Source organism: Uranotaenia lowii, chromosome 3 (genome assembly GCF_029784155.1).
Source record: "Uranotaenia lowii strain MFRU-FL chromosome 3, ASM2978415v1, whole genome shotgun sequence".
NCBI classification, from domain to species: Eukaryota; Metazoa; Arthropoda; class Insecta; order Diptera; family Culicidae; genus Uranotaenia; species Uranotaenia lowii.
In genome coordinates this window covers 577,314-599,905 of record NC_073693.1, presented here as the reverse complement: position 1 = coordinate 599,905, position 22,592 = coordinate 577,314, and the positions used below count along the sequence as shown (strand labels likewise).

General features: G+C 31.6%; 2 protein-coding genes across 3 annotated transcripts; one reads left to right on the top strand and one right to left on the bottom strand.

The window, feature by feature from the left end:
* Positions 1-5,067: 5,067 nt before the first annotated feature.
* LOC129756507 (uncharacterized) lies at positions 5,068-22,592 on the bottom strand. 2 transcript variants are annotated; one of them, XM_055753412.1, is made up of 3 exons: positions 21,486-22,592; positions 5,499-5,665; positions 5,068-5,439 (listed from the first exon to the last, which is right to left on the bottom strand). In XM_055753412.1, exons 1-3 carry the CDS (start codon positions 22,471-22,473, stop codon positions 5,224-5,226), a joined length of 1,371 nt encoding a protein of 456 aa, XP_055609387.1. In that variant the 5' UTR covers positions 22,474-22,592; the 3' UTR covers positions 5,068-5,223. The 2 variants fall into 2 exon arrangements, with proteins under 2 accessions (XP_055609387.1, XP_055609388.1); XM_055753413.1 differs by having other exon boundaries at positions 5,417-5,439; positions 5,504-5,665; positions 21,486-22,591.
* On the top strand, positions 14,071-15,953 carry LOC129756506 (putative alpha-L-fucosidase). The gene is made up of 4 exons (XM_055753411.1): positions 14,071-14,424; positions 14,479-15,090; positions 15,152-15,618; positions 15,677-15,953. Exons 1-4 carry the CDS (start codon positions 14,163-14,165, stop codon positions 15,824-15,826), a joined length of 1,491 nt encoding a protein of 496 aa, XP_055609386.1. The 5' UTR covers positions 14,071-14,162; the 3' UTR covers positions 15,827-15,953.

Here is a 22,592-nt window from a genome sequence, read left to right as displayed (position 1 = left end):
CAGTATTTTTCGTTCCTTCCGGGCAAAATACCCCAAAATTTTATTCACGTTTGAGACTCAAGCAACCCCTCCCTATGGTCAGATCTTCCTGAAACTTGGCATGTGACCTTCTGGTAAGCTAATCAAAAATTATGCCTTGGAGCGAGTGAGATTTATCATGTTTCATTCTTCCTATACTATGATAAGTGTACTGAGGTTCGTTAAATTATGAAAAACTATGAAAATTACAGTTGTGGTAAAGTAGCCATAACTTCTTCAATTTTCTACCGATTTTGATAAATAAACACTTGAAATCTTTGTTTTAAATTGACATTTAAGCGCAAAAGAGAACCAGATTTTTTAAATGCTATCATTGAGTCTTCGAAGAAGAGGCAGGCCCAAAAGCTCATGGCGGCGAAGTCTAGCCGCTGAAATCCGCACAGTTGACGAGAACCTTGGCTGGCAGCAAGTGAAGACGCTTTCTCCGGATCGCCAGCAGTGGAGATCTTTTATCTCAGCCCTATGCGCCGGTCAATCGGCGCTGGACCCTTAGGTAGGTAGGTTGGTATCATTGAGTCTAAAACTTTCACTCAAACAAAATTTTCTCTAAAAAAAGCGTTTTTTATAATTTTTTTTTCTCATAAAGCCACTAATATCAACAATACTGTAGGTCAAACGCGAAAACAGTGCTCAGATGATCGATAGAAAATTTATTCACCTTCAATATGCAAAAGAGAGATTTCAAATTACTGTTATGCCGTCTGAGATATTTCAATCTAAGTACAAGAACTTTTTTAATTTTTTCGAAATTTCATATTTGGAGCATAACTCAAAAACGGTTCTACTGAGATTGTTTTTTGAATTTCATTTTCAGATTCAGCGCCCAATTTCACATTGGAAATGATCTTCAGTTTACTGAGTTCAAAAATGCTGTAAACTAGTGTTATCGAAAGTGGTCGAACAACCTTGGGATTTTTAATGAATTGCTGTATAAAATTCCCAGTAGGCAGATGTGTTTATTTGTTGCTAGGCGTTATTTAAGGGAGGTTTTTGATTATTGTTGGGGTTTTTTCGTTGTTCAACTTAAAAACAAAGGAATCCTTTTTCAAAAGCTGTATGAAATCGCTAATTTGTGACAACTTCATCGGTTCCCGCAGTAAAAGTAAAGTTTATGTGCTATAAATCAGGGCCCCTTACTTGGGAAATCTGTTTGTTTCAAGAATATGTGTTGTTAGACTGAGTCGATTTGGGGTCATTTTCGAATTTTTCAAACCCTGGGGTCTTAAAAGTTTCGTCTTGTCCTAAAACTCATCCATGATTTTTTGCCGAATTTTTAAGTAACGTTTACATGAGTAAATTTGGACTTTGGACTGTATGGGAAAATTTAAAATTTTGTACTGAAAAACGAACATGGTTTTTCTTTTTACTCTGGTACCAAGCCATTCAACCCTTAATGTGCCAATTTATAAATTTCTAAAAGGAAGTACAAACGAGAGATTGCTTGACTGATTTGCTCGTAGATGTTTTCTTTCAAATTTTATCATACTAGTTTCTCCAGAGCGATTGTTGTTTACATTAGGAGCCATCTTTTGATGGTTTCTATAAATAAAAATAACTATGCTTGAAGGGCTGGCATTCAATTGATTGCAAGCGCATCAACATTTCACATAGAGCTGGAACAGCGAAACAACGAACCCCACACTCAGTATTAAAAACACCTATATTAGAATCGTTGTCGCTCGGCCTGTTCTTGACCGATATTCATAAATAGGATATCAAAATGAAGATAAAAGGTTCGTTTAGCATTTTGTAAAACAAAATTTGAGAACCAAATCATGAGGTCTTAAGAAAAGTTGCTTCAACTGAACGCCTTTTGCTGAAACATATTCCCCCGGGTAACCATAAATACATATGCAATAATTCAAATATCGGATATTTAATGTATTTAAATTAAAAGCGAATACCTATAATGTAGCTTTTTTTTATTAGAAACTCAATTTTTTTTTCGATCTAAACTCTGGCATTTGTTTTCGGCCAGCTTGTTGGGCGATAATGTATTCATGGCGTTTTTCGAACAAAAAGACTTATGAAATTTAGTGCACTTTTTCCAAATTAATCTTGATTCCAAAATATGTTTAAACAGAATCGCACCTATAATTATTATTTATTTTGTTCCAAATATCTAAGCAAATTTAAAAGAAAAACAAGTCATTTGGCGATAAATCAGTCCGAACGCGAAAATTACCGAATATAAACATAAACGCAACAAATTTGATCGATTTTATTAGTTGGAAGGATCGTGTATATGAACCGATACTGTCATGTGATTTGAAATTTGAAGAAATTGAAGCTTTTAAACTCCAGCCGATGGGAGTCCCTAATTGGCCTTGCCACGGCCAAGGTGTCGAAAGATGTGTTAAAATGGTGTCTGAAGCAGCAGATGAAGTTTTCCCGTTCAAAAAACGCCATGAATACATTATCGCCCAACAAGCTGGCCGAAAACAAATGCCAGAGTTTAGATCGAAAAAAAAATTGAGTTTCTAATAAAAAAAAAGCTACATTATAGGTATTCGCTTTTAATTTAAATACATTAAATATCCGATATTTGAATTATTGCATATGTATTTATGGTTACCCGGGGGAATATGTTTCAGCAAAAGGCGTTCAGTTGAAGCAACTTTTCTTAAGACCTCATGATTTGGTTCTCAAATTTTGTTTTACAAAATGCTAAACGAACCTTTTATCTTCATTTTGATATCCTATTTATGAATATCGGTCAAGAACAGGCCGAGCGACAACGATTCTAATATAGGTGTTTTTAATACTGAGTGTGGGGTTCGTTGTTTCGCTGTTCCAGCTCTATGTGAAATGTTGATGCGCTTGCAATCAATTGAATGCCAGCCCTTCAAGCATAGTTATTTTTATTTATAGAAACCATCAAAAGATGGCTCCTAATGTAAACAACAATCGCTCTGGAGAAACTAGTATGATAAAATTTGAAAGAAAACATCTACGAGCAAATCAGTCAAGCAATCTCTCGTTTGTACCCGGCAGTGTTGCGGGTTAATTTGAATTGCCTTCAATGCCAAAAGACATACCTTCATGAAATTGGTTATAACTTCGTTGTGTGGAGAGATAATAAGTTACGGTCTTCGGCAATGTTGTTAAGCGGAAAATTTCCTTTTAGAAATTTATAAATTGGCACATTAAGGGTTGAATGGCTTGGTACCAGAGTAAAAAGAAAAACCATGTTCGTTTTTCAGTACAAAATTTTAAATTTTCCCATACAGTCCAAAGTCCAAATTTACTCATGTAAACGTTACTTAAAAATTCGGCAAAAAATCATGGATGAGTTTTAGGACAAAACGAAACTTTTAAGACCCCAGGGTTTGAGAAATTCGAAAATGACCCCAAATCGACTCAGTCTAATGTGTTGTGACTGAAATATCTGCTTATTCAGTGTCTGGCCGTTTAGCGTTTGTTGGTGGAATTGGTTTAATGATTAGAAGAAACAGGTTCAAGATATTATCAAAATACAACACTGGTGAAGTCATTCAGATTTCGAAATAATGACTGTTTCATGCTGGTGTGTTGAAGTCAATTTCCAATTCGGATGAAAAGCTATTAATTCAAGGCATGCTATGACGAACCAGACAGATTTCTCACTCACTTTTTGGACCGGCGAAAATTTGCCGAGAAACGAAATTTATGAGAAACGTATTTATTCTTTCAATGTATATGAAACATATTCATCAAATGAATAGAAAGTAAATATTGGGAATTCGTTGAGTTTGGGCAGGGCATCAAACGATCAAACGATCAAAGATTTTACAAACTCCTAAGAAAACAGAAAACAATTTAAATTATCAATACCAAAACATTTACTTCATTCAGAGTCATGAATACAAACTTGACAGTGGTAAAAAAGAATAGAATTTTGAAAATCTGTTAATTCTGTGAACAATTTATTAATCCTGTCATCCGTCCGTGACACGATTCTGTGACAAAAAATTGCTCAAAATTTTGTTAGACTGCAGATCCTTCTGTTATTTTGGCAACCTGGCTTTCTCAATTGTTCCAAATTCTTTCTATAAATTTCTTTATTTAGATTTACTGGCTACTGGCTTTCGGATACAGACGAATAAGATTTACTTTTTGGAGCAAATTTAAAATGATGAAAGTCCACAAAATGACCAGAAAAAAACGAATACCTGAAAAATGTATTTAAACTAGCTGAAATGTTAAACTTTCGCGCGAAGAAAACGGTTTTCCTTCTTTTGCTTTCATTTCATCAGGAGAAGTGTTTGTTTGTTGATCTTAATGAGACAAAAACCCAAAAGAAAAACCTAACTGAAATTTCGTTTGATCACAAAAACCCAAAAATAAACAAATCTGCAAAAAAAAACTACTTTGTTCATAAAGTAGCCAAATCATACTTTGGTAAAGTTTTAGGAAAATTCTATAACGTCTGAAACAAATTGTACTATAATTTAAAAAATGACTTTCAGTGTTTTTACGTTATGGGTTTTTTTTCTGAATTTTTGTGTCACTCTGTGTAAAACAATATTATTAGTTCAGCACTTCAACAATAAGCAATTAAAAAGATAGCTATAATTGCTTTGGAAAGTCTACCCTATGCACAGGATGTGGTGCCTTTAAGTACCCTTCAGTCGTCTTCAGATAAAATAGAGCTAATAATCTGATGTTGAACTTTCATATCTTATCGTCGTCGACTCCAACGTACTTATTGCGATGAATTTAATCAAAAACCATCGAGTGAAACCACATATAGAATTGCTACATAACTTGATAAATCCTTCATTTTTTGTTGTTGTTCATCAAAATGATCCTAAACAGATTTTTTTAAATTTAAATTTTTTAAAGATTTTCAATAATATAAAAATTTCCACTCATCTACATTTTAAGGTTCTACTTACAATGTTGTCAGATTTGGAGTTGTTCGATTGAGGGAAACATTTGAAGATATTGCTTTTATTATTAGAAATGACACTTTTATTCTCAGTTGTTGATAATAATGATAATAAATAAATGGGTTTTAAATATTCTAAGATGTTCGATCTGAAATTAGTTTATGACGTTATTATTCGGATGTCTCAAATGGAATTTAAATTTTATTCCTTTTTCTTACTGTCTCTAATTGAAAGTGAAAACCAATAAATGTTCTTAAAAATACGATTTTACAAGATACTTAAACTACCCAAAAAAACTAAACCCGCTATCGGGCTATTGAGCATCGAGCACCAGAACTTCGTAGCCCGTATGTTTCAAAGTCTTGTACCGATTGGCGTAAACGGCCATATCGACCAGATTGGTGTTGGTAAAAAAGTCCAGCAACACAGCATTCGCTCCCAAACCCCAGGGACCTCCCAAAAGATTCATCAGCTGAGGATTGACGAGGTTGGCTCGTTCCTTCGGCTGCAAGTATTGTTCATCAGAGTTCTGAAATTAAAAAAAGAGAATCATAAGTAATTGTTACGATTTTTTTTTTTAGATCTTACCAAACCTCCCTGCAAGCCCTGGATACCGTACAGACTCCATCCGATGTCTTTCGGAGCATCCGGGTGGTTCTGAGAGAACAAATTCTGCATGAAGTCTCCCAGCTTGGTATCCTCCTCCAAATTGGCAACTGAGTGCTTGGTCCACGGAGCCCAAATCAAATCTGATTCTGAAATGATAAATTGAGGTCATAACTCATTTTTATAATGTTTTTTTTACGATTTTTCCTTAAAATTTCTTCGTACGTTTACTCATAGTATTAACATTTCCATATTCTTTTTCGAAATTAGCAGGAAAGGAACAAAAATAAAAATTTTTTTTCATTGATATAAATTGATTTTGATTGATTAAAAATAAATCACAATTTTTCGTAGATGATTCATGACATACAATTAGAAATTTAAAAAAATATATTTTACAGTGCAGTCAAAAATATATGAAAAATAAAATAAAATAATTCTCCCAGTTTTGTTTTTAATAATTCTTAAATTCTTAAAAAAACTACAGATTTAAGAAAAAAAAAACTTATTGCATCTAAAGATTCACCACTCCCAACTTAGTAAAAATCAGCTATGAAAACTTCGGGACAATCAGAAAAGGGTTATTTGGTTGTTCTGCTTATCAATATCTGTAATATAAGAAGTAAATTCTTGTTCAAAAGTCTATTCGAAAGAAAATTTGATATCCCAATATCAGGTCATTCATGAAAATAGACAAACTTTAAATTCAGATCAAGAATAGAAGTTTCATTCTTGAGCGTGGGTTAAACATTTAAACATTTCAAGATTTCTCATGTTTCAGTTCAAAATCAACCGCTACTAAAAATTTTGATGTGATTTGGAACTGCATTTCATTCAGATTCCACACAGCATAGTGTTGCCATCTAGATCTGAATTTATTATACTGCCGAAATAAGACTTGTATGCAATGTGCCATAAAAGAATTGCCGCTCGCAGTGGTGTAAGAAGGGTCATAATGTGTCATTCATACCATTTTGGTTATTCTTACCATTTTGGTCACTTTTCTTTCTTGTTGGTTGGTTTTTTTTTTAATTTTTGTCATTTTTTATAATTTAGGTGATTTAGTCAATTTCGGTCAACTTTGTCATTTTTGATAATTTGATAATTTGATTATTTGTCTTTTTTTGTCTTTTTTGTCTTTTTTGTCTTTTTTGTCTTTTTTTGTCTTTTTTTGTCTTTTTTGTCTTTTTTGTCTTTTTTATCTTTTTTGTCTTTTTTGTCTTTTTTGTCTTTTTTGTCTTTTTTGTCTTTTTTGTCTTTTTTGTCTTTTTTGTCTTTTTTGTCTTTTTTGTCTTTTTTGTCTTTTTTGTCTTTTTTGTCTTTTTGTCTTTTTTGTCTTTTTTGTCTTTTTTGTCTTTTTTGTCTTTTTTGTCTTTTTTGTCTTTTTTGTCTTTTTTGTCTTTTTTGTCTTGTTTGTCTTTTTTGTCTTTTTTGTCTTTTTTGTCTTTTTTGTCTTTTTTGTCTTTTTTGTCTTTTTTGTCTTTTTTGTCTTTTTTGTCTTTTTTGTCTTTTTTGTCTTTTTTGTCTTTTTTGTCTTTTTTGTCTTTTTTGTCTTTTTTGTCTTTTTTGTCTTTTTTGTCTTTTTTGTCTTTTTTGTCTTTTTTGTCTTTTTTGTCTTTTTTGTCTTTTTTGTCTTTTTTGTCTTTTTTGTCTTTTTTGTCTTTTTTGTCTTTTTTGTCTTTTTTGTCTTTTTTGTCTTTTTTGTCTTTTTTGTCTTTTTTGTCTTTTTTGTCTTTTTTGTCTTTTTTGTCTTTTTTGTCTTTTTTGTCTTTTTTGTCTTTTTTGTCTTTTTTGTCTTTTTTGTCTTTTTTGTCTTTTTTGTCTTTTTTGTCTTTTTTGTCTTTTTTGTCTTTTTTGTCTTTTTTGTCTTTTTTGTCTTTTTTGTCTTTTTTGTCTTTTTTGTCTTTTTTGTCTTTTTTGTCTTTTTTGTCTTTTTTGTCTTTTTTGTCTTTTTTGTCTTTTTTGTCTTTTTTGTCTTTTTTGTCTTTTTTGTCTTTTTTGTCTTTTTTGTCTTTTTTGTCTTTTTTGTCTTTTTTGTCTTTTTTGTCTTTTTTGTCTTTTTTGTCTTTTTTGTCTTTTTTGTCTTTTTTGTCTTTTTTGTCTTTTTTGTCTTTTTTGTCTTTTTTGTCTTTTTTGTCTTTTTTGTCTTTTTTGTCTTTTTTGTCTTTTTTGTCGTTTTTGTCTTTTTTGTCTTTTTTGTCTTTTTTGTCTTTTTTGTCTTTTTTGTCTTTTTTGTCTTTTTTGTCTTTTTTGTCTTTTTTGTCTTTTTTGTCTTTTTTGTCTTTTTTGTCTTTTTTGTCTTTTTTGTCTTTTTTTTCTTTTTTGTCTTTTTTGTCTTTTTTGTCTTTTTTGTCTTTTTTGTCTTTTTTGTCTTTTTTGTCTTTTTTGTCTTTTTTGTCTTTTTTGTTTTTTTTTGTCTTTTTTGTCTTTTTTGTCTTTTTTGTATTTTTTGTATTTTTTGTCTTTTTTGTCTTTTTTGTCTTTTTTGTCTTTTTTGTCTTTTTTGTCTTTTTTGTCTTTTTTGTCTTTTTTGTCTTTTTTGTCTTTTTTGTCTTTTTTGTCTTTTTTGTCTTTTTTGTCTTTTTTGTCTTTTTTGTCTTTTTTGTCTTTTTTGTCTTTTTTGTCTTTTTTGTCTTTTTTGTCTTTTTTGTCTTTTTTGTCTTTTTTGTCTTTTTTGTCTTTTTTGTCTTTTTTGTCTTTTTTGTCTTTTTTGTCTTTTTTGTCTTTTTTGTCTTTTTTGTCTTTTTTGTCTTTTTTGTCTTTTTTGTCTTTTTTGTCTTTTTTGTCTTTTTTGTCTTTTTTGTCTTTTTTGTCTTTTTTGTCTTTTTTGTCTTTTTTGTCTTTTTTGTCTTTTTTGTCTTTTTTGTCTTTTTTGTCTTTTTTGTCTTTTTTTGTCTTTTTTGTCTTTTTTGTCTTTTTTGTATTTTTTGCCTTTTTTGTCTTTTTTGCCTTTTTTGTCTTTTTTGTCTTTTTTGTCTTTTTTGTCTTTTTTGTCTTTTTTGTCTTTTTTGTCTTTTTTGTCTTTTTTGTCTTTTTTGTCTTTTTTGTCTTTTTTGTCTTTTTTGTCCTTTTTGTCTTTTTTGTCTTTTTTGTCTTTTTTGTCTTTTTTGTCTTTTATGTCTTTTATGTCTTTTTTGTCTTTTTTGTCTTTTTTGTCTTTTTTGTCTTTTTTGTCTTTTTTGTCTTTTTTGTCTTTTTTGTCTTTTTTGTCTTTTTTGTCTTTTTTGTCTTTTTTGTCTTTTTTGTCTTTTTTGTCTTTTTTGTCTTTTTTGTCTTTTTTGTCTTTTTTGTCTTTTTTGTCTTTTTTGTCTTTTTTGTCTTTTTTGTCTTTTTTGTCTTTTTTGTCTTTTTTGTCTTTTTTGTCTTTTTTGTCTTTTTTGTCTTTTTTGTCTTTTTTGTCTTTTTTGTCTTTTTTGTCTTTTTTGTCTTTTTTGTCTTTTTTGTCTTTTTTGTCTTTTTTGTCTTTTTTGTCTTTTTTGTCTTTTTTGTCTTTTTTGTCTTTTTTGTCTTTTTTGTCTTTTTTGTCTTTTTTGTCTTTTTTGTCTTTTTTGTCTTTTTTGTCTTTTTTGTCTTTTTTGTCTTTTTTGTCTTTTTTGTCTTTTTTGTCTTTTTTGTCTTTTTTGTCTTTTTTGTCTTTTTTGTCTTTTTTGTCTTTTTTGTCTTTTTTGTCTTTTTTGTCTTTTTTGTCTTTTTTGTCTTTTTTGTCTTTTTTGTCTTTTTTGTCTTTTTTGTCTTTTTTGTCTTTTTTGTCTTTTTTGTCTTTTTTGTCTTTTTTGTCTTTTTTGTCTTTTTTGTCTTTTTTGTCTTTTTTGTCTTTTTTGTCTTTTTTGTCTTTTTTGTCTTTTTTGTCTTTTTTGTCTTTTTTGTCTTTTTTGTCTTTTTTGTCTTTTTTGTCTTTTTTGTCTTTTTTGTCTTTTTTGTCTTTTTTGTCTTTTTTGTCTTTTTTGTCTTTTTTGTCTTTTTTGTCTTTTTTGTCTTTTTTGTCTTTTTTGTCTTTTTTGTCTTTTTTGTCTTTTTTGTCTTTTTTGTCTTTTTTGTCTTTTTTGTCTTTTTTGTCTTTTTTGTCTTTTTTGTCTTTTTTGTCTTTTTTGTCTTTTTTGTCTTTTTTGTCTTTTTTGTCTTTTTTGTCTTTTTTGTCTTTTTTGTCTTTTTTGTCTTTTTTGTCTTTTTTGTCTTTTTTGTCTTTTTTGTCTTTTTTGTCTTTTTTGTCTTTTTTGTCTTTTTTGTCTTTTTTGTCTTTTTTGTCTTTTTTGTCTTTTTTGTCTTTTTTGTCTTTTTTGTCTTTTTTGTCTTTTTTGTCTTTTTTGTCTTTTTTGTCTTTTTTGTCTTTTTTGTCTTTTTTGTCTTTTTTGTCTTTTTTGTCTTTTTTGTCTTTTTTGTCTTTTTTGTCTTTTTTGTCTTTTTTGTCTTTTTTGTCTTTTTTGTCTTTTTTGTCTTTTTTGTCTTTTTTGTCTTTTTTGTCTTTTTTGTCTTTTTTGTCTTTTTTGTCTTTTTTGTCTTTTTTGTCTTTTTTGTCTTTTTTGTCTTTTTTGTCTTTTTTGTCTTTTTTGTCTTTTTTGTCTTTTTTGTCTTTTTTGTCTTTTTTGTCTTTTTTGTCTTTTTTGTCTTTTTTGTCTTTTTTGTCTTTTTTGTCTTTTTTGTCTTTTTTGTCTTTTTTGTCTTTTTTGTCTTTTTTGTCTTTTTTGTCTTTTTTGTCTTTTTTGTCTTTTTTGTCTTTTTTGTCTTTTTTGTCTTTTTTGTCTTTTTTGTCTTTTTTGTCTTTTTTGTCTTTTTTGTCTTTTTTGTCTTTTTTGTCTTTTTTGTCTTTTTTGTCTTTTTTGTCTTTTTTGTCTTTTTTGTCTTTTTTGTCTTTTTTGTCTTTTTTGTCTTTTTTGTCTTTTTTGTCTTTTTTGTCTTTTTTGTCTTTTTTGTCTTTTTTGTCTTTTTTGTCTTTTTTGTCTTTTTTGTCTTTTTTGTCTTTTTTGTCTTTTTTGTCTTTTTTGTCTTTTTTGTCTTTTTTGTCTTTTTTGTCTTTTTTGTCTTTTTTGTCTTTTTTGTCTTTTTTGTCTTTTTTGTCTTTTTTGTCTTTTTTGTCTTTTTTGTCTTTTTTGTCTTTTTTGTCTTTTTTGTCTTTTTTGTCTTTTTTGTCTTTTTTGTCTTTTTTGTCTTTTTTGTCTTTTTTGTCTTTTTTGTCTTTTTTGTCTTTTTTGTCTTTTTTGTCTTTTTTGTCTTTTTTGTCTTTTTTGTCTTTTTTGTCTTTTTTGTCTTTTTTGTCTTTTTTGTCTTTTTTGTCTTTTTTGTCTTTTTTGTCTTTTTTGTCTTTTTTGTCTTTTTTGTCTTTTTTGTCTTTTTTGTCTTTTTTGTCTTTTTTGTCTTTTTTGTCTTTTTTGTCTTTTTTGTCTTTTTTGTCTTTTTTGTCTTTTTTGTCTTTTTTGTCTTTTTTGTCTTTTTTGTCTTTTTTGTCTTTTTTGTCTTTTTTGTCTTTTTTGTCTTTTTTGTCTTTTTTGTCTTTTTTGTCTTTTTTGTCTTTTTTGTCTTTTTTGTCTTTTTTGTCTTTTTTGTCTTTTTTGTCTTTTTTGTCTTTTTTGTCTTTTTTGTCTTTTTTGTCTTTTTTGTCTTTTTTGTCTTTTTTGTCTTTTTTGTCTTTTTTGTCTTTTTTGTCTTTTTTGTCTTTTTTGTCTTTTTTGTCTTTTTTGTCTTTTTTGTCTTTTTTGTCTTTTTTGTCTTTTTTGTCTTTTTTGTCTTTTTTGTCTTTTTTGTCTTTTTTGTCTTTTTTGTCTTTTTTGTCTTTTTTGTCTTTTTTGTCTTTTTTGTCTTTTTTGTCTTTTTTGTCTTTTTTGTCTTTTTTGTCTTTTTTGTCTTTTTTGTCTTTTTTGTCTTTTTTGTCTTTTTTGTCTTTTTTGTCTTTTTTGTCTTTTTTGTCTTTTTTGTCTTTTTTGTCTTTTTTGTCTTTTTTGTCTTTTTTGTCTTTTTTGTCTTTTTTGTCTTTTTTGTCTTTTTTGTCTTTTTTGTCTTTTTTGTCTTTTTTGTCTTTTTTGTCTTTTTTGTCTTTTTTGTCTTTTTTGTCTTTTTTGTCTTTTTTGTCTTTTTTGTCTTTTTTGTCTTTTTTGTCTTTTTTGTCTTTTTTGTCTTTTTTGTCTTTTTTGTCTTTTTTGTCTTTTTTGTCTTTTTTGTCTTTTTTGTCTTTTTTGTCTTTTTTGTCTTTTTTGTCTTTTTTGTCTTTTTTGTCTTTTTTGTCTTTTTTGTCTTTTTTGTCTTTTTTGTCTTTTTTGTCTTTTTTGTCTTTTTTGTCTTTTTTGTCTTTTTTGTCTTTTTTGTCTTTTTTGTCTTTTTTGTCTTTTTGTCTTTTTTGTCTTTTTTGTCTTTTTTGTCTTTTTTGTCTTTTTTGTCTTTTTTGTCTTTTTTGTCTTTTTTGTCTTTTTTGTCTTTTTTGTCTTTTTTGTCTTTTTTGTCTTTTTTGTCTTTTTTGTCTTTTTTGTCTTTTTTGTCTTTTTTGTCTTTTTTGTCTTTTTTGTCTTTTTTGTCTTTTTTGTCTTTTTTGTCTTTTTTGTCTTTTTTGTCTTTTTTGTCTTTTTTGTCTTTTTTGTATTTTTTGTCTTTTTTGTCTTTTTTTTGTCAAGTTGATTATTTTTGTCGTTTTTGTCGTTTTTGTCATATTGATCATTTTTACTGTCATAATTTCTTGTTTTTGTCCCGGTATTTCTTGATTTTAAATTTTTGTCACATTTGCAGCTTTGATTGGGTTTGTCTTTTTTTATTTTTTTATTTTTATCCTTTTTGTTATTCTTGTATTTTTCTTGAGTTTTGTAGTCAATTCTCCTGTTATCTTGTCAGTTTTGACACTTGTGTCATTTTTATTCATTCTTATCACATTTATAGTTTGAGTTCAATTGTAATATTTTTTGTCATAATTTTTCGTTTTGATTTTTGTTGTTTTGTGTACGTCATATTGGTTTTTTTGTCATTTTTGTTTTTTTTGTCAATTTTTATCGTTTTCATCATTTTGGTATTTTTTGCCATTTTACTTTTTCTGCATTTTCTAATTTTTTGCATTTTTTCCATGTTTCTTTTTTAAGTCTTTTTGTTAATTTAGTAATTTTTGCTTTGCTTTTTTCATTTGTCTGATTTTTTTTATTATTTTGCATTTTTTTTCTTTTTTGTCGTTTAAGTTATTTTGGTGTTTATTTTCTTATTGGTATTGTGTCTCTTATTCATTTTTGTCAATCGATCAATTTTTTTAATTTTTGTCGATTTTTTTATTTTTTTTCTGTCATTTTTGTCTATTCTTGATTTTCTTTAAATGTTTTTTTTTTATTGGAGATTTGGTTTTTATATCGTATGTGTTTTTTTGTTCTAGTCATAGTTTTTTATGTTTTTCTTTAATTTCTTTAATCTTTTTAATTATTTTCGTTTATTTCTTTTTTTTTACTTTTTTAAGAATCTTTCGATTGTTTTGATTTGGTAAAACTATTCAACCTAGTAGGCTCACAACGCATTTTAGAGTTATTGTAGTAATTTTTTTTTCTATTTTTCACATTTATTTTTATTTTGCAATTTTTGTCTTTTTGGACGTTTTGGTTATTTTGGTGTTTTTTTTTCTTAATGGTATTTTGTAATTTTTGTCAATCGATCACATTTTTTTCATTTTTGTCGTTTTTGTCATTTTTTAAATTTTCTTTCATTTCTGTTTTTTTTTTAAATAATTGATGATTTGTTTTTGTTCTTGTTATTTTAGAAATTTGGTTGTTATATCATATTTGTTTTATGATTCTTTTTATAGTTTTTTTTTCCAATGTTTTAGTAACATTTGAAGTTTTTTTTAATTATTATTTGTGTTGTTTTTGTAGATTTTGTAATTTTTTTAAATTGTGTTATTTCAGCATTTTTTTTTTATTTTTCTTGTATTTGTTTTTTAGTTGTTTTAGTTTTTGTTTATCTCGTTTTTTTTCCATTTTTGAGATTGTTGTTTTTTTTTGAATTTTCGTTATTTTTAAAATTCCTGTAATTTTGGAATTTAAGGAAAGCTGTTTTTTTTTTGTTTTTTAGCTCCTTAATATCTTGTTATTCTTGTTGTTTTTTTACAAATTTTTGATTGTTATTAAAATTTAGTATTGAAGTTTGTGGCAATTTTTAATTTTGAATGTTATTCATTTTCTTAGCTTTAGTTTTTTTTGTAAATATTGTGATTTGATTTTAAAAATTCCTTTGTTTTTAATATGGAAAATTGAACAATTATCATAAAAAAGCTCGAAAACAACATCTTTTTATTCTGATTTTAAATCAAGTATCCAACCATGCGCTCTATCAACGCTATCGGTCAATCTAGTATAACATTTAATTCCCAACAGACAAATATCTTGCATAAATTTTCGGAAGGTCGTTGACGCCCATTCTCAAAAATACGAAAAAAGGTGAATCTTGGATACTAGAATTCATTATTCATTAAATTTTATTACTTGAAATAATTTGTAAATTTATTATTTGACCTTATTCCAATTGAAAAAAATATCCAGAAGCTCTCTCGAGCAAAGAATCTCTTCGAAAAAGGGTGTGATTTACAGTTTATTTTCGAACGTTGAACCGGCCGGTTGAATTTTATTGTTCTGCCCGAAGTTCAGTTCAATCCCGTCGAGTGTCAAATTAGATAACTCGGACGTTGGAGAAAAAATGAAGGGCGTCTGGATGCTGTTATCGGCGCTTATCTTAGCACTGCTAGTGGATGCTGGCTTTTGTCAGGGTGCTAGCAGTCATAACAACAGCATAAGAGCTAGAGTGCAGCCGTACGGCAAATACGAACCTAATTGGGCTAGTTTGGACTCCAGGCCGTTGCCTCAATGGTACGACGAGGCAAAGGTGGGAATTTTTGTGCATTGGGGTGTATACTCGGTGCCCAGCTACGGTTCCGAGTGGTTCTGGATCAACTGGCAGGGTGAGTGATCTGATTTTGGTTGACTTCTGACTCTAACTTAATTTGTGTTTCAAGGAACCAAAACTGAGGGATACGTGAAGTTCATGGCCGATAACTACAAACCTGGATTTACTTATCAGGACTTTGCCAGCGACTTTACGGCAGAACTCTTCAACGCAACGGAATGGGCGCAACTTTTCGCACAATCCGGTGCTCGTTACGTGGTCCTCACGAGCAAACATCACGAAGGGTACACGTTATGGCCTTCGAAGCATACCTTCAGCTGGAACTCAGTTGACGTAGGTCCTCATCGGGACATTATTGGAGAACTGTCCACGGCCATCAGGGAAAATACCCGGCTTACTTTCGGTGTTTACTATTCGCTCTTTGAGTGGTTCAATCGGCTGTACATTGATGATAAGTTACATGCCTTCCTCAAGCACGACTACGTTGACACCAAGGTTTGGCCGGAGTTGAAGGAACTCATCAATACCTATCGACCGGAAGTGCTCTGGAGTGATGGCGATTGGGAAGCACCCGATGGATACTGGAAGGCTCAGGAATTTTTGACCTGGTTGTACAACGAATCTCCCGTCAAAGATACGGTGGTCACAAATGATCGCTGGGGTATTGGAACGCTCTGTCTGCATGGGGACATCTACACATGTTCCGATCGGTATAATCCAGGTTTTTGAGTCCCGCTAGATGAATAATTTCATTTAAAATAATCATCCGCTATCTTTTGTAGGAGTACTTCAGAAGCATAAGTGGGAGAATGCGATGACAATCGATAAGCAGAGCTGGGGTCATCGACAGAACGCTAAGCTGGAGGATTTCCTATCGTCGGATGAGCTGATTGGCCAGATTGCTTCTACGGTAAGCTGTGGAGGAAATATTTTGATCAATGTTGGTCCCACCAAGTACGGTACGATTGATCCGATTTTTGTCGAGCGTCTCACTGATATGGGTCGATGGTTGAAGAACAATGGTGAAGCCATCTACAAGACAAAGCCGTGGATCTTCCAGAACGATACGGTTACTTCGGACGTTTGGTACACCTCAAAAATTCAAAGTGGAACCAAGATCCTGACGCATGTCTACGCAATAGTACTCAACTACCCTTTTGCGACCAATAACGTTGTCCTTGGTGCATTGGAGAAGTTCTACTCGGACATCACTCACATAACGATGATTGGATTTGACATCAGCTTAATGGTATTCAGTCTGTCAAATTATCTTTTTTTTTATAACAAATTTTATTTTCAAATTTTAGTGGCAAGTCGTCGACAACGGAATTCAGGTGGAGTTCCCTTCGAAGATCGAGATCGATCGTAAGAATATGCTGCACGCATGGACCCTGAAAATTGGACTGGACAGTCGTAAAAAGAAGTCAAGGGCTGCGGTCAAAACTGTGGTCCCATAAATGAGGCACACACCGGAATGAGACTTTTATGTCCGAGTCAGACTGCGTTTGATGTTGGTATTTAGGTACTCATTGTATGCATTTATCTATGGAAACAGTAAAGGGCTCTCAGGAGCATGTAAGATTAGTTAAGTTTATGAGCACGTGCTTTTTAAGTCGTTAGGTGGCATCAATGAAAGAACTCCACACAAAGTCAAGGGGAAGGTTTGAGATGCAAATGTTTTATAGAAGGTTTTATAGAGTTCTTGATTAAATTTTTATAATACAAAAATTTTAGATTTTAGAAATCGACCTTGAAACATAAAACCTTTTGAGCATTACTCTTTGAGACGATAAATTTAAATACAGGAAAAAACAAACATTTCCTTTTTTTTTTTTTTTTTCCTATTAGTAGGCCAGAACACGATCACTTGCACTTTCATTTCATGGCATATATAAAAATAAATAAATAAGGAAGTAGGCTTTGACTCGATTTGATCACATATGCAATTTTGGAAATTTTTTTTTTTAATTGAATCTTTAAGAAGTGAACAACGGTAAGCATGAAATGTTCTCATTAGCGACCGTCGGGAAAATAATTATCATAATACTTTGGTTGTGCTGACTGCTAAATGACTGACTCAGTTTAGTGCGGTTTTTGGGAAGTGATTTTTAAGTGCCATTGGTAAGTGAGTGTTTATTTACGAATTTAGTTCTCCGAAGTTCAAGTTGATCTATGGAATCATGGCGTTTTTTATACTGAAAAATTTGGAACAAATTTAATTTTTATAGTTAGGATTTTGATCGGGATTTGGATCTTGGGTACCCAAATTCAGCAACCCGTTCAGTTCCATAGCGGTGTAACCTGTTTTTAAATTTTCACTGTACAGTTTTTCAAATATTTTCTTGAACTGCCGACGATGGACCTTGAATAAGGCAAAAGTTGAATTTTAAATGTAATAGAAGCCAGGATTTGCATTTCATCATGATTTCAGAATCCTCAGTATATCGGATATATGTTTATTATATTTTTAAATAGAAAAATGAATATAAATAATATTTTATGAGAGAAAAGAATAACGGACAGTCAGAGTAAGAAATCTAGTTTAAAACTTTTTTCTTAGAAAAAAAAAACGAGATAGGTACGATTGACTACGGACGGGCATTCAATATGAGGGAAACAGATTTCAAATAGATGATATTAGTCCGAGAAACTAAATCAATCCCTGTTGTTCTAATTTTTTTTTAAAAATTTATATTTGAATTCAGTCCCCGATTTTACATTAAAAACATGGGTCATTCGAAAAATTTGCGATTTTTTGTTGATATATCGTAATCTAGTGTAATGCACCCCTTCACCGAACAGTTTGAGCAAAAGTCAAAAGTCAATTTGGTGGTAAACGTTCACTGAAGAAGGTAGTAAGTTGCTATCGAAATACTGGTATATGAACTTTTCATTTACAGTGGTTGAATTAAAAGGAATCTTTCGATTGCTTTGATTGAGTTGAATCATTCAACCAAGTAGGCTCATACCTCAACAGAGAAGAATCGCCCAAAATTCAAATCCTTCGTTCTAAAGTTGAAGATTTAAACTAAACGCGTATTGTGTAGTACTTTTTGAGCGCATAAAGTAATTTTTGTACTCTACCCGATCAGAAGGGAAAAACAAAATTATATCTAAATGAGATATTTTGATACCTATTTTTTCTATCTCAATGAGTAATAATTCAGTACTAGTAGGATGTTAAAATATCTCAAGTTATATCAAAAAATCTATACGATCATAGCTAAATTATATCAGTTTTTAATATGCTCCTATCAAGATTATATCTCGTTTAGATAGCATAATTTGATATTGCGCAGAACAAATCCTATCAAAATTATAACTTATCAAGATATGAATGCTTCGAGAAAACTTTATAATTGAATGTCAGCAACCCACACTATTTGCTAAAACCATGCTCCATTTTTGGTTTCCCAAAAATTAGATTCAATTTTATGAATCTGTTGAGCAAAACTAATAAAAGTACGGTTTGGGCCGTTGACTTCGATGTCCGTGTTTCATGGAAAGTTATATGCATATCAAAATAAGATACGATTATAGTATTTTATAACAATTTGAAACAAATTCTTTATCCTTGAAAGGGAGTTCAATCCTATTCAAGAAAGCCAATCAAAATAAGATATTTCCAAGATTCAAGAAACTTAGAGTCGAAAATTATGAGAACAATATTCTTACTGAAAAAGATATTAATATCTCGTTGAAATATGTTTGAGTTCTTATTCTGATATGCTCTCATGATCGGGTACAGCTACCTTTTGCTTTACCATAATTTTTGTAAGTTTCATTGACAAAAATTGCACAACTTCAGCTACTCAGAACAAATTTGCGTCACAATTGCCTCACATTTTTATTGAAATGCTAGGAAATTTTATCCTTAGCACCGACTATGCGTGCTGAATTGCTATTTTTTTGCGCTAACAGAGATATTATCAATTTACGAAGGAACCTTTTAACCCCACAAGAACGACAAGTTTTTGAAAAAGACCACTGTTGAAAAACGGAAACAGAAATGAAGATAATTTTTCTTCTTTAACTAATCAGTACCCAGATAACCAGAAATCGTAAAGAAGTGTCCATTGTAGATTGTATAAGCATCCAGTTTAGATTGGAATTGTATAAACATCATGTTGTAGCACCAAGTTATATTTTATCGTTTATGATTTGTACAGTTCATTATATACGATAACATTTTGTTAATCGTATAGAAAGATCAATGAAGTTGTTTTTAATCGCAGTAGAATTGTGTAAAGCTCAATATTTAATCCCACAGTACAACTAAGCAATCTTTCATGCTTGCGATCTATGATGACATATTATTTTCATGAAAGGTCGTACAGTAATTGTGAGAACATCGTATAATGGAATTTAAACAATCTATTCGTACTTGTCATTCAAAGTTGCTTATTGAGATAAACTTAATCGGTAAATCTTGTTAATAATGCAATTCCTATGCTAAGTAATATCGTAATAATATTATGTCAAATTGTCGAATCGTTTTACAGTACAGTAAATAGCTAGCTAAGATCGCACAGCGCTGAATGCTATTATTGATTGTAATAGAATCGTCTATGAGATAGGCTAAAGTTGTACATAAAAAAACGGCATCTATAAATAGATTTGGAGTCCGAAATGATGCAGTCAGTGGTATTTTATACGATCAACTGATTTTTAAACGGAACTCTCAACTGTACATGAACAAATTTGCTTGTTCGTATCAACATAAAATGGCCCCATGGAAGTATCGAAGGACAGGGTAATCGGAACGTTGTGAGTTCGAGACTGAGAGAAGATATAAAGGGTGATACGGTCAAAATTTGGTCAATATAAACTTGACGTATTTCTTTCAATTTTGCATTTAAAAAACCTGAACACCCCTCATTTTGAAGGTGTGTGTGTGTAGAATGTTGCTCCTATTTTGATTTTGAAATTCACTCTTCAGTTGTTAAAATGCCGTCCAAGGAAGAAGAGCAGCGTATCAAATTTTTTTCTCGCGCATCGCGAAAATCCGAGCTTCTCGCACTCAAAGCTGGCAAAATCGCTAAAAGTTTGCACATCAACCGTTACAAATGTAATTAAAGTGTTTGGGGAACGTTTGTCGACAGCCAGGAAGTCTGGATCGGGGGGAAATCGAAAACCGGAAGCCGCTGAGACGACAAAGAGAGTTGCCGGTAGTTTCAAGCGAAACCCTTACCTCTCTCTCCGAGATGCCGCAAATAAGCTGGGTGTATCGTCTACAACCGTGCATCGAGCCAAAAAACAAGCCGGACTATCGACTTACAAGAAGATAGTGACTCCAAATCGCGGTGATAAACAAAATACAACGGCCAAAGCGCGATCCCGGAGGCTGTACTCGACGATGCTGACGAAGTTTGACTGCGTGGTAATGGACGACGAAACCTACGTCAAAGCCGACTACAAGCAACTTCCGGGACTGGAGTTTTATACGGCAAAAGGAAGGGGAAAGGTAGCAGATAATTTCAAGCACATGAAACTGTCAAAGTTCGCGAAGAGATATCTGGTTTGGCAAGCCATCTGTACCTGTGGCTTGAAAAGCAGCATTTTCATAGCTTCCGGGACTGTCAACCAAGAAATTTACGTGAAAGAGTGTTTGAATAAACGTCTGCTGCCTTTCCTGAAGAAACACGGTTGTTCCGTACTGTTTCGGCCATCTATCTTGCCATTACGTTAAAAAGGCCATGGAGTGCTACTATTCGTCATCACTTTAGTTTAAACTGCAAGTATGGACCTAAATCACATTGGAAACTTTTAGTGAGAAAAATATATTTTTATGAAATCACTGTCTTCTAAGCGTTCGACGTTGAATCGTTATTAAATTTGTAGACTTGAAATCCTTCTTCTGTGCCCATTTTAGAAAAGTCGTTTCACAATTCAAATTTTGTCCTCGATGACCCGATTTATTTCTACAAACGATGAAAAACTGTTCCGTATAAGCCCTGAAAGAAAAATTCATAATTTCACTGATTTTTTATTAAACTTTGTCAAAGTTACAATTTACATTTTTGATTCAAGATTGTTTTTACAGATTTACGAATTTTCATGAATTTAAATTAGATACCAAAGCCTTTTTACAGCTGTTTAATGATAATCTTTCGGCCTTAGTAATATCAATTGCCTATTTTCAAGAAAAAAAGACTCAATTTAGGGGGAAAGTTCATATAACGCCCCATGAATCTGAACAATGATTTTATGCTTAAAAATCATATTAGACTTGCTAAGATATACTTTTTATGGGTATGTTTTATCACGGCCCATGCGCCAAATACCGCGCCAAATACCGCGCCAATCGTAATATGCTGAAAATATCATTAATTTTTCAAAACAGCTAATTTTAATTGAAAGTGAACGAAATAGTCTAAAACCATATATTGAGCGATAATTCAGCCCAAAAAAATCAACTTTTAATTTTTTTAAAATTTTGATTACTTCCATTTCCGCCACTCGTTCGATAATAAAAAATGAAAGTATGCAATTATAATTTTCAATTTGTATTTAAATATTGTAAGTTGAATTTCCGATTTAACTTAAAGATAAATGTTATTCCAAAGCATTTGATTACTGGTGGAAAACCTGCTTCGCGAACCTTTTCCGTGGGTCGATCTGGTTCACATTTTGCATATGACCTTCGGGTAAATGAATAATTTTAAGACTTATCAAGTTCAAATTTCTTAGACTAATTTAAACTTTTCAAAACATGGTATGGAAAGAGAAGGATGACATACTCAATGTATTTTTAGCTCCTTTTTAACTCTTTACAGGCTATTTTTCAAAATACTTTTTTTCAATATGTTGAATTGTCCCTTGTCGAAACTCTAATCTAAACAACGTTTTGTTTGGATTCAGTCAATGTACAAGTTCAGATCGCTCTTCAAGAACCGGGTTAACCCGTTGGAAAATTTGATTACTTCAAGCGGCAATTTGAATCAAACAAATGCAAGGCAAAAGTAGTCCAGGATTAAGAGTCTTCGACTCCCGACATTAATATGTATGTACATAAGTATAAAACACACGTTTTGCCTCGTGAGCTTCCACAGTCCAGACGACTGACGTGGAGGGAGCTTAAATTAAATAATAGCCCAAATTGGCGGTTTTTCTTACCACTTAAGCTGGTCGGATGGTTGTAGGTGACGACAATGTATCTGCCCTCCCGGCGCATCTGTTCGATCGTGATGAGGTAGGAGTCGTCGTCGTTGTTGGTTCCATTCGTGGGCCGCCGGAAGATCAGGTCACCGAGTTCCTGCTCGAGGAGTCGAAGCAGCTCGTTGTGTTGCTCGGGATGAGTGTGGAACCCTAGCGGGAACTGACGGAAGTCCAGAATGAGAGTCTCCTCCGAGAGGATCACAAACCGACGGATCTCGTGCAGAATTGGTAAGATCCAGCACACTCTGTAGTTTTCGTTCATGATCCAAAAGTTGCGGGAACCGTTATGCGATGGATGGTAGCCGATTGAGAAATCGAGGTACCGGATGCCGTAGACCAGTTGGGACCAAATGTTCATGTTCTGGCGATAACCAATCCTTTTGAGCAGGGAACTGTTGATGTTCGACTTGGCTTGGTAACAACCGGAACAATGGGTTCCCGGTAGGAATAAATCCTTCAGTGGAACACTTCCGATGTTTCGTTCCGAGAACATCCAATTGGGTTGGATTTTGAGACAATCGAAGGTCAACAGCTGATTGGAGTTGTCGTAGCTCACCAGATAGAAATTGAAACACAGAGGTTTGTTCTTCCTTCTAGGGATATGTCGAAGGACCTCTTCGTAAGACCAACCCCCCGGAAGTCGTTGCTTGCCGAACTTCTGATCCGTAACTACTTGACCACTTTTTTGACCTTCCACTAGAACTTTCACTATTGGAGATGCATTCGACACTGCTGGATTTTCCAAATAAAGTCCTATCCAGTAGGGGGGATTTTCACATTCAGGACCCCAATTGATGACTACCGGTGAATCTTCCAGGTGTTTCGGCAATGAGGAAAGTGTCAGGAAAACTGGACAGGAGTCACTTCCGAGCACTTGTGAAACAAATGACCCCAACAATCCAAACACCGCGAACAGGAACAGTTCTTGCAAAAAGAAATTAGACATAATTAAACAGCTTAACCGTAAGCTTTTGGGGCTCGAATCAAATCCAACACGTCCAACGACCTCAAGCGGCACGATGCGACTAATTTAAGTCAGGCTCAGCCGAGTGTCACCATAAGTAA